Here is an 18,074-nt window from a genome sequence, read left to right as displayed (position 1 = left end):
CCATATGTAAAGATTGTGTATTCTTTCTAAACTCAGAAACTGTAAAAGCCTTTGTGTACCAGAAACGTCTTGAGCAAGCTTTGGTCCAAATGTACCTTTCTCTGACTGTTGTCTACTTTTAGCTTAGGAATAAATGATACAACACGGTTTGTACTGGATGAAGTACTCCATATATTTACTCTGCACCATTTCCCTGCTGCCCTCATGTGTTTTCAAGAATAACTACCAGTGATTATTCTGTATGGCTTCAAGATTTACCTATCATCTTTTTAAAGTTAAAGCAATTCTACAATCCTATAAAAAGGAGCAATATGATTTATTGAAATATTAGAGAATTAAAACGTTCAGTTAAATGGTTATTAGCATGCAAGAAAAACGTCATCTACCGAATTTAATTTCCATCTAAATGCAACAAATAAATAGAATTGTTTACATGAAATCAAATAGGGCTCAGATTTCTCTATCTTAAAGGGTGCAACAAATAATTTAAGTGGGAAACTCTTGGGGATGGATTTTATGATGTCCTGGATTTTACATCAAAATCAGCACCCTGCCTGCCACCTTTAAATAAATAATTAAGTGTCAATTATGCTTGGCAACAAGCCAATTGACACGAACATGTTGCTTATGCAATAAAGTGGGCGTGACCCCATTCAATTCATGCAGTATATTAAATGCAATGTACAATTCGAATACATTATAAGGTATAATTGAAATCCAAACTTTCAATTTGCAAATAATATGTCATCATATTATTGTAATTATTGGCTGTGAAACAGTTCTATTGTTGTGAAGTTGAGTTTGTAAAGATATAAAAGAATTGTAAAAAATGCTAGAGGGAAAGAAAACAGTGTGTGGTCCCTTTAAAAGCTGTTTTTGAATTCTGTGCCAAAATGCAGAGTACACACAGACTCCAGGCTGCAACATTTATTTCAAAAGGACCAAGCATCAGGGTTGACTTGGCAACAGACTTTTGCATTCTTCCAGCCTATCAATTTAAAAAGGACAATCAACTATTAAGAGTCTATCAGATTTGAAATTGATAGTGTTGACAGCATCAAACCAATCTTGGTGTAAGGAAATTGTGAGGTCATCACAGGTATAAAGGCCAAAGCAACAGCCTTTTCTGCAGAGAACATCTCCAGAGGCTAGGGCAGCCAGTCAAAAAGCCAGCATTCATCTCTAGAGCAGCTCTTCACCCTGCCAGTTTAAATATCTCTTAAGAGAATTATCCAGCTATTTACAGAGGGATACCGAGTCAGAAAGACCTTACAGACAGAAGAACTCCAAAAGTTTTGAATTCCATCAAGCCTGGTTGTATAATTTATTTGAGAGTGACTCAAATTCCGTTAGTACTGCTTTGGTAGTGAATGTTCCTTGTATTATTTGAACAGCATTTCAGTCGAACTGTACATTACTTATATGTTACTTGTTTAGTTAAAGTTCCTGGTTATTTTAAAAAAATACCTTGTTAATTTTTCACTTAAAGTGAGAGTCAGGCCTTTATGTTTATGAACCTCTAAATGTTAATTAAGAACGGTTAACACGTTCCCAAATATTTTTACCAGTTACGACACGAGGTAAAGGGGGTTAACCTTTGTGTCATAACTATATATATACACAAGTTGTAATATGTTGGATTCAAAACGATGGAATTAAGGTTTCGGTGAAGGTGTTACAATCATATATTTAAAATTTCTTTCATGGGATGTGGGCATCATTAGCAAGGCCAGCATTTGTTACCCATTCCTAATTGCCCTTGTGCCAAATGAATTACCGCAGCATTTCGAAGGTTAATTAAGAATCAATCGCATTGCTGTGGCTGAGTCACATGCTGGCTTGACCAGGTAAAGATGTCAGATTTCCTTCCTAATGGACATTAGGTAACCAGATGGGTTTTTACGACACTTGACAATAGTTTCACGGTCATCATTACTGTGACAATTCCAGATAATTAACTGAATTTAAATTTTACCAGATGACATGATGGGATTTGACTCTTGCCCCCGCAACATTAGCCTGTGTCCCTGGATTACTAGGCCAGTGACATCATCACTAGGCCATCATCTCCCCATGCAACTTTACTAGCATGGGAGCAGGTTCAGACAGACCATATTTGCCAATTTCCCTGGTGCAACATGCAACTTTACTAGCATGGGAGCAGGTTCAGACAGACCATATTTGCCAATTTCCCTGGTGCAACGTCATGGGATATCGACAACTAATATATATCAAAATTTTGTGTCTATGTACACAATCTGTAAATGTTCACCATTACCGATTCTTATACCTGCATTTCAACATGAAACTGCAAATGTAAACTTGCTATGCCATCATTACACTCATTCACCCACTGCATGTGTTTCAATGCCAAAACTGACAAGCAAGTTGCAACTGATGTGCGCAAAGTCAACATAAGCAATTCCCCTTCCGAATTAAGGCTGAAATTTATAATGAAAATATAAAAACAAGTACAAAATGCATGGTTTTAAAATGGGGTCTGAATTACATCAGTGCCCGTGATCCAATTAACCTTTGACCTCTAACTTCAACTTTGCCCGATCTTGGCTTTCCACATGCAATACTAACTTCTGTTGAAATAAAGTGGCAACCGGATGTGATTTTTGTCAGCTCAAGTCAAAATGACAGACCACGGTTCGCTTTCATTTAAAAGAGGAAGAATGGTTGTTCGCGCTTTTACTACAACTAGTTTGAAGGTTAAGTAACCCAAGAAGCTTCCTTACTGTAGTCTTACACAGCTTGCCAAAACTGCTTTGCAATAATTCACAAGGCCTAGTAGAACTGGCTCATGGGAAGGTTCTTATAAAAGGTTCACAATTATTTTGGCTAGTTGAGCCTCATTTCCATAACTTTAGCAAGAGAATAGCTTAATGATTGGATTAAGACAAAAATCAACAAACTTGGCACGGATCCAAGCCAGTCCAGACAAAGTGAGAGGGATGTGGAAGTTGGGGGGTGGAGGAGAGATTCCGGAGAAAGGCTGTGGGGAGCTTTAGAGTGTGCTGATTTTTGAATGGCTTGGAAGTATATTAATGCTCTTCCCGCTGCTTACAAATCATTCCTACATCCCAAACATGTCTGTTGTTATTATGTTACTCCACGTCTGGCATCACTAAGCTTGTGTGGTTGAAACCCCACCTATTGGTAATGAAAATTGCAAATGGCAGAGGTCCTCAAATTTGCATTGTCAATTCAGCATGCTATTGCTTTGGGCAGGAGTGCTGACTGTCTATTTTGAAGTCTTCCTGAAAATTATATCAATCGGGCCTCAAGCAAGCAATAGGACTTTTTTTGTATTTTTAACTTCCACCTCCCTCCAAAGTAGCTAAATTCTGTCCCCAAGAGTTCTTGATTACAGTCAAGCTGCAAGAGGCACACTGAGGGCAGACTGAGCACTTGCCGTTAGGAAATTCGCATGTTATTTGAAGTGTGATGGACAGGAATACAAACTGGTTGTACAGTAATGCTTCCCAAACTGTGTTCCAAGTTTGCTGCCGACACCACGGTAGTGGGTCAGATCTCAATGACGAGACAGAGTACAGGAATGAGATAGAGAATCTGATGAACTGGTGCGGCAACAATAATCTCTCCCTCAATGTCAACAAAACAAAGGAGATTGTCATCGACTTCAGGAAGTGTAAAGAAGAACATGCCCCTGTCTACATCAACGGGGACGAAGTAGAAAGGGTCGAGAGCTTCAAGTTTTTAGGTGTCCAGATCACCAACAACCTGTCCTGGTTTCCCTATGCTGACACTATAGTTAAGAAAGCCCAGTAACGCCTCTACTTTCTAAGAAGACTAAGGAAATTTGGAATGTCAGCTACGACTCTCACCAACTTTTACAGATGCATCATAGAAAGCATTCTTTCTGGTTATATCACAGCTTGGTATGGCTCCTGCTCTGCCCAAGAATGCAAGGAACTACAAAGTCATGAATGTAGCCCAATCATCATGCAAACCAGCTTCCCATCCATTGACTCGGTCTACACTTCCCGCTGCCTTGGCAAAGCAGCCAGTATAATTAAGGGCCCCACGCACCCCGGACATTCTTTCTTCCACTTTCTTCCGTCGGGAAAAAGATACAAAAGTCTGAGGTCACGTACCAACCGACTCAAGAACAGCTTCTTTCCTGCTGCTGTCAGACTTTTGAATGGACTTGCCTTGCATTAAGTTGATCTTTCTCTATATCCTAGCTATGACTGTAATACTGCATTCTGCACTCTCTCGTTTCCTTCTCTATGAACGGTATGTTTTGTCTGTGTAGCACGCAAGAAACAATACTTTTCACTGTATGTTAATACATGTGACAATAATAAATCAAACCAAAGTCAAAAATCAATTTTTATTTCAGATTCCCAGCAGTATTAAGCTTTTGCACTAAAAACCTTTGTCTCTTTGTCCCTCTTGTTTTTCTAAAGCTTGTGATTAAGCAGAGTATGATGATGTAATCACAGCAAAGGGAGACAAAAATATTTTAGGATATAATGTGTTGACTCAATAGGTTTAACATGATTCAGAAGGTCAAGGGTAAAACACTCCCTCACACCTTTGTGGGTTAGATCAATACATGCACAGTAATATTCACTGTACACAGCAAACAATTCACCTGCAGCTTTGCTGTTTACATGGAGATAATGTGTAAGTAGCATTTGTGAATACTGTTCCAGGTTCAAAGTTCAGCTAATCAAGCATATACTAGGTAGGTATAGGGCAGTCAGTAATTAACTCCTCCTGCACTGAAATATTAAGTGTGCAGACATGCATACTGTGCATGGGTACCCCTGCTGGTTAAGCCAGTGAGCGTAAAGTGACAACTTTCAATGAGAGGTGCCAATTTACCTGACAGGATGTCTGCATTGACCCCATGAACAGAAAGTGGGCCTGAAATAGAAGACAAGGGTGCAAAAATATGAATTGGCACTAATACTATTCACTACAATCTTACTCATTAAGAGTTGAAGGTTCACTCTGATTAATGTTTAAAAGTATAACATTGGGAAAATGTAAAAAAGCAAAAATTTTGATTTCAGCTAATTATATTTTGATTGGTTGTCCTGTTGCCATGCACATTCTTTTGAAATAATTTATAATTATTATATTTACTCATATACTGCGCTGTTATTGATGCTGATGGTGGCAAGCAACAGCTGCATAGTACTGTGTGCAGTGAGTGACCTTTTAAATAAAATACACACTGTAGAAACTTTTTTTTAATTTGCTGCAAATAAGCACTATCTGAAGGTGATATTGATTGAAGTGTTTGAGTGATTTCTTTCAAAGGAGTTAATCTGATGCTGATGTAATGCTGCTTACAGGGACTACCAGTAGTAATCAACAACCAGTCAAGAGATAAGTTTGTTATAATTTATTTTTATGAAGCTCCATTTTGAAATCAATAGATATTAATAAATGTGTTAGTTCATTTTTTTCTTTGGTAAATCAAAATCTTATAGCTGCTCGAGTGGGGACAATCCTAACTTGGCCAAATCGATGTTAAGGCTGCATAATAGAGTTGGTAGGTTTGCCTCCTCATTCACACTGACTTTTTGTCTACTGCCATCTTTAACAGGGCCTACAGCTGGGTGGCCAAGGTGTTCACCTTTTTCAGGCAGCAAATTATTTTAATATGCAAATTATATCTTATATATGTATTGGGAGACAACGACACATTTCACTCAGTTTTATTGGCTGAACAGCTGAGAAGGAGCAAAAAAGGTGGATACAAAACTATTCTTGTGGAGCCAGCAGGAGCAGTTTTCATGGCCCTACAAAAAAAATGTCAACCACCCTGAGCCCACCCTCCATGATTGTGACAACTCATCAGTTCTTACTTCATTGATGACCAGGTTACATTGAGTTGCTTGATATTGAGCCTGGTCAAACTACATTGGGATGTTATATTGAAGTGGGATGCTCGGCAATTCTATTCAAGTAAGGCCCAGGCTTCAAAATGGTCCCAGCTCCTTCACTCTTATAGTGTGGGCCAGTAAGCTCGACTGGTTAGCCACACCCAAGTTAAAACTTACTTCTGAGAGTCTAGCAATGGTGCCATTTCCAAGGTGCTATTTTTCAGAAGGAGCAGGACAACTACCTCTGTAGGATCTGAGCCTGCATCTGAAATGCTATACGTCTGTCACAGACAGGCTTGTTTCCACCATGGAATAGAATCTTAAATAGAAATATATCCAATATGTAGCATGGAAATATTTTAAGATTTATAACAACCTTTAATTTAAGATACATACTTCAACAAATCACAGCCATGAACCTTTCAGGCTGGTCATCTCCAAAATTAAAAATGAATTCTTTTGCACCATCTGATTATTTTTCCAACTAGAGTTGGAATAACCAATGTGTCTTGCAGAGGACATCTAGGCAGTACTTTCCATATCAAGGAGTAAAATTTAAATAATTTAATAATTCCTTTCCTCACAGAAAAAAATCTTAGTATGTATAGACTGTAATCATTAAGATACAACATTCAGGAAGGTCTGCCCATGTATTAATTCAATTATTCAAATGTCAGTTACAACTGTCAATTATCCATTCCCATAGTTCAGCAAAAATGTTAAAAATTAAAACTGCTTTAATCCATTTAGTCTATTTGCCTTTTTAATGTAAAAAGCATATTGTTGACAAAAAGTTTGGGGATTTAGCAAGGAACACAGATGGACTCTGGCTGCTGTGCATATACATAATTTACAGCAGACATTTCTACACTATTTAAAAATTTACCAAAGTATGTACCTCTAAAATGCTAATTTCAAGGCAATACTCTGTAGCTGTCACCATCAGTTGGGAAAATTCAGTTATATACAAACTGTGCATTGCTGAATGTGGAAATGGAAAGTAAATGGAATCAGAGAAAATAACTGTCCCCAGCACAAAGCCCACAGCCTCAGACTAACTGACAGCACTGAATCCCAACAACATCTAACATGCTCTTCCTGTGGAGAAGACAGCCTGTTCTCAGAGTCTTAATTACATCCCAGCTGACTGCCCAGCTTTGCTAGAACAGGCAACAAACGACGCACCTTCACCAGCAATATGGTGTGTTAACTGACTCCCACTCAACAGAAAAAAGATTTCACAATGAGCAGAGGAAAACAAGTGAGCAGAGAGGGTAAACAGCAATCAGCACTATGAGAAACATCTCCACCCAGATTCCTTCAAGACTGACAAGCAGTGGAATGAAATAGCTGGCTTGGCTAAAATTAAAAATAAACTCAAGTGTAAAGTGCCTCACCAAGGTCTATTCTTCTCAGACATAAACCAGTCTGCCTAGTAATAAAGGTGACAAGAGAAGCACCAAACTGCTTAGGCCATTATAATTAAAGACTAACAGCATGCCACAGTCTGCATTTGCAAATGGTATCATATGTATTCCAGACCATTTGTCAGAATACCCGAGTTACTTAACTCTCTATGGCCTAAATGGGCAATCTAGTCCAATGCATAGCAAGGACGAAATTTGAAATTTACTGGAAAGAAAATCAATGAGGACAGGCTCATGGGTTGCAAAATTACATCTTATGATTTTACAGGATACTACTTTGCTACAAAGATGAAACGTTAAACCTAGGGAAAAGGGAGTTAAAACACCTAATATTAATAAAACGTATTAAATAATACACCTATTGACCTAATAGTATAGTGCATTTCCTGATGAGGTTATGTTAGCTCTGTCTCATACATGTGGGTTGCATGATTGAGTCCAATTGCTTGAGCTCTTGATTATTGTTCTTTGAATAGGTTAAACATTATTGACTATTAACTAACCTCTCAGGAGGGAATGTTCTCTCAAGTTAGGTGGGGCATTCTACTTAGAATGGAGGAGAAGATTCTGTCCATCTCAGCCTACAATGAACACATCTGAGTAGATAAGTCATGGGGCAAAGTGACATGCAAAAGTCTGTTTGGTTCCCTCTCCAGTGAAGAAAAGGTAATGGAGTGCTATAATAATGCAGTTGGGGGCAATTAAAAAAGAAAAGGTAATAAATTTGTCAAAGTTGAATGACTTATGATACTTGGACCACATACACATGATATATTTTCTACTCATTATCAAACACTAAACCGTACAGTTGTTTATCATCTGTGTTAGATATACAGGAATATGCATTAAAAATAATTTGCATTACAACTGCCATGTCATGATGACTGGACCACTAACAAGGTTAGATTATTAATAAATGTACATGATGATTACACAATTATATAATATGTTAGATTATGATCTTTCTGTAATCTGCTTTTAATCATAGTTTAGCTCTTCTGCTTTCTGTGGTGAAATGAAGAGTATATTAAACCTTGTAACCCTCAAACAGCTGATGATTTATTTGCTTCTGGAAAGCCAGAGCAATCTCTTGCTTTATTACCGGTACTACTTTTGAATATATTGCATGCCATAAGGAAATTTTACCTTAGGGCGATGAAGCCAAAGTTTAATCTTCATCTTAATGATGAGATCCTATGTGTGCCATAATTATTTGTAATAGCCCTGGAAGCAGCCAAGGAATGTATTTACTGCTGAATTGAATCTCGTCCACTGGAAAGTGTGAACATTAAAACTAGACAATTGGGTGTTGTTAGAGGTGGAAGGCAATTATAATTAGGATGGCAATTAGATTAGCATTCCATTCTGGGTCCATATTGAAGAGTTCAGCTGTTATAAGGGAATCCCTTAAGCTAAGTGTGTTAAATAGCTTTCCTTTTCTAAGAGAAGGCACCAAATTCAAATAAATTATCTAATTTATTACAGTAGCTATTTAATAGGCCCTGTATTAATCAGAATGTCTGTTTAAAGGGAACATTCACTCATTTCCCTGATAAATTATGTTTATTTGAAGGTGAATATTACTGTTCTAATCAACATAAAACACTGAATTCCTGGTGTTATATTGCAGTCTTTAGGCCAATTTACACCAAATTCAGTGTAAATGTGGTGTGAAAATCATAGCATACAACTGTCAAAACTTAGTCCAATCAAACTGCATCATGTTTGTTGAGACCTACACAAGTACAGGTCCAGCAGCACATTATATCAATTCGAGTTTGATATCTAAACTGCTCCACCTCTCCACTTTGCTTCCTTTCTTTAAGATACTCCTTGAAACTTACCTCTTTGACCAAGCTTTGGGACATGTGACCTAATTTCACCTTATATGGCTCGGTGGCATATTTTGTATTTAATGTTCCAATGAAGTGCCTTGGGAAGCTGTATTATGTTAAAGGCGCTATGTGAATATTTGCTGCTGACAAAGTCCCAAGACCCAATGCGTGTCATGTTGCTGTAATGTCACAATGTATAGCAAGGCTACTCTGTACCAAACTAATGGTGCCAAAATATGGTTTCCCAGACTAAACAACCACATGGACTGGGTGCTCTAGCTTCCTCTGAGACTCAAGCAATCATTAAGCATGCTTAGTTGTGCTTGGCACTTCAAAAGGAAGCTGCACCACCTGACCCTGTGTGACTTGCCAAACTCAGTGGATGAGCAGGCCAAAATTATTCAAAGCATCTCACTCACACCAGCAGGTGACAAAGGCATTATCACATCCTTGTGTCTCACACAGCCTTTCTCTAAACAGTAAGTCTATTAAACAGCTGCCAGCATTTTGAGAGACAGGACAAGGTCTGCTGGGTCCCCTCAGGGAGTATTTGCAATAGGAGTAGGGGTTTGCCATTTTTTTTTCATTTCTACAAGCTGAGCACGACTGCAATCCACACCCTTAACAGGAACAAGTCAATAAAATTATATTTTGCACAAGGGTCTTTCAGTAAGATGCCTCCACTGGATTTGATTTATGTGGGAGGGAAAGTAGGAAATTCTAGGAGAAAGAAATGAAGAGGAAACAAATTTCCTTTTAGATTAATTTCAATACCATTTTCTAACCTTCACAGCACATCCCTCAATCTTATATTGTGCCAGAAATACATCCAATTGTCTATGGAATGTGTTTATTCCACTTGCATCAAATATCTTCCAGGATAACATATTTCAAACATCTACTACATTTCTAATAAATAGTCTGCCTGATCTTTCATTTACCCTTAGTTTTCAACTGTATTCAAATTATGTTTCATAGTTTCAAACCTTCATTATTCTGAACAATATGGCTGGATATCTACATCATCTTCAGGATTTTGAAAATCTCTGCCAGGTCAATTTAATACTCCAGCTCCTCTTTAACTTCCTTAACCTTTCTTCATAACTCCGTTCCCTAGATCTGATATCATCTTAATTAGTTGTGTTATTTTGTACCTTATCAATGTCTGTAACATATTTCCTGTGGTTTGGTTACATATCCAGAAAGGGTCATACTTGTGATTTATGTAATGATATAATTTCTCTTGATCTGTATCACTACTAATTCAATCTTTCACCTCGTTTACCTTTTTATTGTAAGTATACAACAGCCTAATGATTTAAATGAGCTCAAATATCTTTCCTAATCAAGACATGACTGACTTTTTCATCAACATGTGCTCTTAATCTGTGTCCACTGTTTCAAAATAATTATTTTATGTCTGTCTGCATTAAACTGCATTCGTCATTGACTGACCCAGTTTCCTCAAAACTTCCAACACTTTTAAAACTGATTAAGTTGTTCATCATGTATTGCCACCAAATTTAGCATCATCTGCAAACTCGGGGACTTTAGAATTTTTGAATCTTTTGATGTTTTACTATATTAAAGCTCCTATATAAATGTAATTTGCTGTTATTGTTTATCTGTCACTTAAGCCAATTAATGATTTCCCATGGCATTGCACCTCGACAATATCATTGAATCAACTGATGCTCAGTTACCAAGACAGATCAATGTTAAAACTGCCCTATCCATTTAAGTCCATTGTTCGTATACTTTCTGTGGAGCAAGACTTAGCCTTAAGTAGAAGGTAACAGAACTTAAAAGTACATGGGATGTGAGGTAATGCATTTTGGAAGGTCTAATAAAGATAGGAAATGTACAGTAAATGGCAGAACTCTTAAGAGTATTGATAGGCAGAGGGATCTGGGTATATAGGTGCACAGGTCACTGAAAGTGACAACGCAGGTGGAGAAGGTAATCAAGAAGGCATATGGCATGCTTGCCTTCATCGTCCGGGGCATTGAGTTTAAAAATTGGCAAGTCACGTTGCAGCTTTATAGAACCTTAGTTAGGCCGCACTTGGAATATAGTGTTCAATTCTGGTCGCCACACTACCAGAAGGATGTGGAGACTTTGGAGGGGGTACAGAAAAGATTTACCAGATGTTGCCTGGTATGGAGGGCATTAGCCATGAGGAGAAGTTGGAGAAACTTGGTTTGTTCTCACTGGAACGACAGAGGTTGAGGGGCAACCTGATAGAAGTCTACAAGATTATGAGGGGTATGGACAGAGTGGATAGTCAGAAGCTTTTTCCGAGGGTGGAAGAGTCAATTACTAGGAGTCATAGGTTTTAAGGTGCAAGGGGCAAGGTTTAAAGGAGATGTACGAGGCAAGTTTTTTACACAAAGAATAGTGGGTGCCTGGAACCTGCTGCCAGCGGAGGTAGTGGAAGCAGATACGAAAGTAAGTTTTAAGGGGCGTCTTGACAAATACATGAACAGGATGGGAATAGAGGGATATGGTCCCCGGAAGGGTAGGGGGTTTTAGTTCAGTCGGCCAGCATGGTCGGTGCAGGCTTGGAGGGCCGAAGGTTCTGTTCCTGTACTGTAATTTTCTTTCTTCCTTCCCTACCCGAACAAAGAACAGAGTAATTTTAACCCAAGTTGCTGGATGGGAAATGAGTGGGTTCGGTTCAACTACCAAATGTATACTCCGTTGATGTTTTACAAAAGGAAGATTCTGATTTTCAAAACAAATCTTAACATTGGAAGATTTAGTACAGTGATAAATTTAATTAGAATTGTACTAATAAGTTATTTTATTGTAACAATTTGCACACAAAATTAATTTTGGAATTTATAAAGCATCTGCACATTCCAAATTGTAATAGAACTGTGGATTATTTAAATTAAAGTGGTGCATAGCTATGAAAGGGATAGAAGTAGTGCTAAACTGACACCAGTTTAACACTAATGTTAAGCACTAACATTAGAATTGTTTAAAACCCCAAGGCGTGGTGATATAGCAATGTTCTCTGGAACTAATTTAAATTGCTTTGACACTAAAGCACTGTAGCTGATGGCAGGCATACTGCACTCTTTCTTTTTGAAGCTTGAAAGGAAAGGGAAAACTTGGTTTAATAAAACTCTGTTCACAACCTCAGGTCATCCCAAATTGCTTTACAACAAAAATGCACTTTTTAAAGGTAGTCATGATTCTAACATCAAAAATGCCAGGTTATGCTCAGGTAGGCTTCCACAAACAATGCAGTAATGACTAAAAAGCTGTGTTATTTGTGATGTTGATTGAGAGACAAATATTGGTCAAGACACCAGGGATAAAGTCCTGTTCTTCTTCACAATGGTGCCAAGGATCTTTTACATCCTACCTGAGACAAGTAGATGGGTTATCAGTTTAATTTCACATTCAAGAGAAAGCACTTGCAACCATGAAGCACTTCTTCACTGTTCCATTGAACTGTCTGCCTAGATTTTTATGTAGTAAGAAGTTTAACAACACCAGGTTAAAGTCCAACAGGTTTATTTGGTAGCAAAAGCCACACAAGCTTTCGAGGCTCTGAGCCCCTTCTTCAGGTGAGTGGGAATTCTGTTCACAAACAGAACTTATAAGACACAGACTCAATTTACATGAATAATGGTTGGAATGCGAATACTTACAACTAATCCAGTCTTTAAGAAACAAAACAATGGGAGTGGAGAGAGCATCAAGACAGGCTAAAAAGATGTGTATTGTCTCCAGACAAGACAGCCAGTGAAACTCTGCAGGTCCACGCAACTGTGGGAGTTACAAATAGTGTGACATAAATTCTGATTCTAGGATCGCATGATAAAGACTCAGGAGGAAAAAAGCAGAAATATTTATGTGAAATAGTGTGACATAAACCCAATATCCCGGTTGAGGCCGTCCTTGTGTGTGCGGAACCTGGCTATCAGTTTCTGCTCCGCGACTCTGCGCTGTCGTGTGTCGCGAAGGCCGCCTTGGAGAACGCTTACCCGAATATCAGAGGCCGAATGCCCGTGACCGCTGAAGTGCTCCCCAACAGGAAGAGAACAGTCTTGCCTGGTGATTGTCGAGCGGTGTTCATTCATCCGTTGTCGCAGCGTCTGCATAGTTTCCCCAATGTACCATGCCTCGGGACATTTTTATGTTCAACTTCCAGTAAAGCAAAACCAATTAAAAGTGCAGACCTATGAAACTTCTGGATTGAGGTCCCGATGAAGGATGCGGATGCAAAGCAGAACCCAGTCTTTTCTCTTTGGAGATTGACTGACTGACCTATTGTGTATTTCCTGCACTTTGTTTTGTGCCGGATTAAGCTCACCCACTCCTGAAACATAAATATGGGAATTCCAGCATAGTCCAAATTACAGTGCAGGACACTAACAAGTAATAATAACCTCATAAGAAGTGATCAAATGGGTTTTCCAATAATATTTTAAAAAGTTATTTATTTCTAAATATCTTCTGGTATACTAAACATAATCCAATGCATTACTATAGTAATGAAGAAACATGGTATAACCAATTGCCTCATTTCAGATGAGATGTTAAACCAAGGCACAGGTTTAATTGTTCCAGTGATGGTGGACAGTAAAAATGCAGAGTTCTCTCAGTGCAGTGGCTTACATTCTTCCTTCAATGAACACCACCAGAAAGATAAGTGAAAGGATCACATACCTCTTATAGCTCCAACTGAGATATCTGCACTTCACTAACTCTGGCCACCCTCTGCTCTCTGATTTTAATTGTTCCACATTCAGTAGCAATGCCTTCAGCTACCTAGGCCCTAAGCTTTGATATACTTCACCCACACATCTCTGCTTCTCTATCTCAATTTCATACTTCAAGGCATTCCTTGAAATCTAACACTTTGCCCAAGCTGTTGGTCATCTGACGTAATGTCTCCTTATATAGCTAAGAGTCACATTATGTTCCTGTGAAGAGCCTTGACTCTTTTTATTACATTAAAGTGCTACATACATACTTTCTCTCCATACAGATGCTGTAAGACCTGCTGAGATTTCCCAGCATCTTCTGTTCTTGTTACAAGTTATTATTGTTGTTTTGTGTCTTTGTGAGATCTTGTTGCACAGAAAATAAACGCCCCATTTAGCTGCGTAATAGTCAATGCTTTGGCATTGGCATCCTGGCAGTACTAGCCTGTGTCCCCTGGCATTGCCCAAGGGGCAAAGTGCTAATGCCCAGGGGGCACCTTGGCACTGCCCATCAGGCATGGGGCAGTGCCAAGGGGTAGGGCCTGAACAGCGATTGGTGGAGATGGGGGGGGGGGTCCCACTGCCACTCTGCCTAGGGATCAGTTGGGGAGGGATAGAACAAAGAACAAAGAACAGTACAGCACAGGAAACAGGCCCTTCGGCCCTCCAAGCCTGTGCCGCTCCTTGGTCCAACTAGACCAATCGTTTGTATCCCTCCATTCCCAGGAGTCAGCCTGCTGGGGGATCGGAACTGCTTGGCGGGGCGGGGAGGATGGCTGGAAAGATCGGAGTGGGGAGGGCCGGGCCAAGGCCGGGAATGGTTGGGGCCCCCCAGCGATCAGGCTGTGGGGGATGGGGGCAGCTTTGCGGGGATTGTGGGGCTGGCCAGCGATTGAACTGATCAGCAATCGGGAGGGTGTCAGTGTGGAGCCACCGATCTTGACACTGACAGATCAGCGCATGCACAGTGGGCCGCTCAGCGCACTGGTCTCAGCCTCTCCAGCAGGAATAGGCCCTGCCCCCTTGAAATTTAATGATATTCATACTGGGGGCCTCTGCAGTGCAGAGTAAGTCGGACAAAAACACCCACTGAAAAAACCAGCATGAATTACTCCAGTTTTCACACGAATTCAACATCTAGAATTTTTTGGGAGAATTCTGCCCAATATCTTTATCCCATGGATGCTGCTGCATATAGAAAAGAGAACACCAACATTTCTTTGACTCCGTCTACACTTCCTGCTGCCTTGGAAAAGCAGCCAGCATTATCAAGGACCCCAACGCACCCCAGACATACTCTCTTCCGCCTTCTTCCATTGGAAAAAAGATAGAAAAGTCTGAGAACACGTACCAACCGACTCAGAACAGCTTCTTCCCTGCCGCCATCAGACTTTTAAATGAACTTATATATTAAGCTGATCTTTCTCTTCAGCCTTTCTGTAACTACAACACTATGTTCTGCACCCTATCCTTTCCTTCTCCCTATGTACTCTATGAACTGTATGTTTTGTCTGTATAGCGCACAAGAAACAATACTTTTATCTGCATCCCAGTATGTGACAATAATAAATCAAATCAAAAGAATATTAACTGGAGTTCCAAAACTACCACACTATTCTTTATGATGGCCTTAGCTCCCAGCATTGTCTTTAAAGCTCAGAACCTTAGCATCATTTTACATCAGCTGGGGTTGGGGCGACTATCGCTTTAATTTCTTGCAATGCAGTAATGGAAAATGACTTCCTGGAAAATTTTAGTTCAAAACATAATTTTACTTTCACCCCATCCAATCTTCCATGTGGCCTTCATTAATGTGTGAGGCAAACTCTGCTCAATGTTTTATTGTGGTCTTACAGTGCAGCAGCAGAACATAAGCTATATCTTTTAACAATATATCAGTAACATGTGGAAAAAGAATGCAATTACAATCCTTGGAATGTTTTTTCAGTTTTGAAGCATGGTAAATTACTTAAAAAAATATTGGTCTGATACTAACCATCTCTTAGTATTTTTATTTCAACTTGTCTCCCTTTCCAGAGGTAGGCAGTTCATAATCGATGATTAGACTGCAATGGAATAAAATTCTGTCCCTCTCAGAAGACCACAGTCATTCACTCCAAAGTAAACGTCTCCAAGACAGTCACGAATCTCATTTATTCCAAATTTGGTGATCCCTAATATGAAGCTGCAAGTTGGCCAAGATGCATTTTAGAAGTCAGAAAAGATTTGACTGAGGAGACATTTCAAATTGCATTTAGAAAATTGTTAATTATTAAGAAAAGAGAAACTATAAATCACAAGTATTATTGGTGGAATTAAGAAGTTCAAGGTCAGCTCAGTTGGAATGGACATGTAGTACACATGATAAAATCCCTAAAGTGGTTATCCATTCAAATGTAACCTTGGACACCACCTGCAAGGTCGGTGGAGATTAAGGTTCAAGGACTCCTTGAACGCAAACCTCAGGAATTGTGGCAATTCGTGCGAAACAGACTGGGAGAAAATGCACAAGGACAAGCCAGGGAATGGTCTTATGTAATGGCGTTGCTTCCTTCGAACAACAAAGAATACAGGTGGCGGAGGACAAAAGGCAAGCTAGAAAGACTGGGTAGTCCCAACAAAATCTGACAATTCATCCTTGCCCGTATTGTGGAAAGCTATACAGTTCAGCAATCGGGCTCCACAGCCATGTTGGAATTCACAACAAGTGACTAAGTGCAAAAGAAATGGCCATCTTTGATTACAAAAGAAAACCCATGATGAGGAAATACAACATTTTTTATTGAGAAGACTGAACACTTAAAATAGAAAGTTCCAGTAGAAGAAAGAGTGTGTCAACTGTAGCAAATCCAACAGGTTTACTTTGGGCTTTATACTAGTTACGCAAGATTGACAACTCATACTGATAAACCCTCCACTGACACCGATATCACTTCATTGCTCCAACTTGAATTACTTTGTGGTGGATGCAGAAAGAATTGGGAAAGATAATATGTAGAAATAAATCACCTCTGTAATATTTAAAACAAAGTAAAATATAAAACGGTTACAGATCATTTTTCATTATATTTGTCACAGTTTTTCAAAAATATGTAATTTCACACTATCTTTCTAAATAATCAACCAACCACCTTCGTAAATTACTTGTCCTCTCAAATTGTACTATAGCTACTGATAATGAAGCATTGATAAAAAAACTGTCACACAACTCTATTGCATTCTATCATTGTGACTCTTCTAAATATACTGGCATTCTGTGTTCTTGTTAAATTATCTTCTTTCAATTAATTAGTTAATGCCTTCTACATACTATTTTAGGTATCATTTCCTCAAAATATCTTCAGATTTCTAAATGTATTTTTCCAGTTATTTATACTCTAATTCAGAAAGATCAATTTATTTTTCACCTTTTGCAAACTTCCTTACAGACATTATTAAATCTACTTTTCTTCGAATTCACTACTGGCAGCTCATGAAAAATCCAATTGCTGCATTGAGAATATACTGTCCTTCAAGTTTTGCCATCAAGTCCAATTCCCTCCAAAACCGATCCACTCAACAATATCACGGATGTCCTCTTGGTCTTTTTTTCTGGACCTGACATTACAAAAGGTTTGAGATGTATTATGCCGTCAGTCATCCAAAAATCACAGAACCCATCTAAGCAGTTTTCTGTGGAAGCTAGTGCTCTCAATTGATTGCCCGCTGAGCCATTTCACTGAATGGTGCTGTTCTGTGGTGGTCCCAGAGCAAGATGTCCAGCCTGTAGTACATATGTCAGTTCTGGAGAGCCTCCAACCACTGCTGATTTTTCTTTGTAAAGGGGTAAATCCAAATGCCATTCACCGAGCTTGATTAGATGATGACTGTGCGCATTTTTGGCTTTAGTTGCTCTACTGATTCTTAAGCTTGCTAAAAATATTACCAACCTTTTTGAATCTTGCCTTAATATTTACTATGTAATTGTTGGTAACTCTGTATCCCTGATATAAGAACTTGTTTACTTGTTTCACATGCCAATTTGAAATGACTTTGATCCGCCTTTTAATACCGTGACCTAATTGTGCTTGTTATTACTGACCATCATAGTCACTGACCCAAAGTAAAAATAAATATGGGGAAGTTTTAGAAACTCACTGAAAGTAGTCTTGAGGCATTCCCCAAAGACTGAATAAATTTAACCAGAAAGTCTCCGGAGACGTAACGATCACAAAAATCCTC

The 18,074-nt window shown here is 38.9% G+C and overlaps 1 protein-coding gene across 7 annotated transcripts in view; it reads right to left on the bottom strand.

Moving 5' to 3' along the window:
- fto (FTO alpha-ketoglutarate dependent dioxygenase) overlaps positions 1–18,074 on the bottom strand; it is a 439,188-nt gene that overhangs the window by 224,007 nt on the left and 197,107 nt on the right. For 2 of the 7 annotated variants that reach the window (XM_078210891.1, XM_078210892.1), the window contains one exon: positions 16,615–17,450. The exons of the other annotated variants lie outside the window; for them this stretch is intronic. In XM_078210891.1, the coding sequence (XP_078067017.1) occupies positions 17,378–17,450 (73 nt within the window). In that variant the 3' untranslated portion in view covers positions 16,615–17,377. Of the gene's footprint in view, positions 1–16,614; positions 17,451–18,074 lie in introns of those variants that run through there. 7 annotated transcript variants of the gene reach the window in all.

This window comes from Mustelus asterias, chromosome 4, assembly GCF_964213995.1.
Source record: "Mustelus asterias chromosome 4, sMusAst1.hap1.1, whole genome shotgun sequence".
NCBI lineage: Eukaryota > Metazoa > Chordata > Chondrichthyes > Carcharhiniformes > Triakidae > Mustelus > Mustelus asterias.
This window is presented reverse-complemented; position numbering and strand designations above follow the sequence as displayed.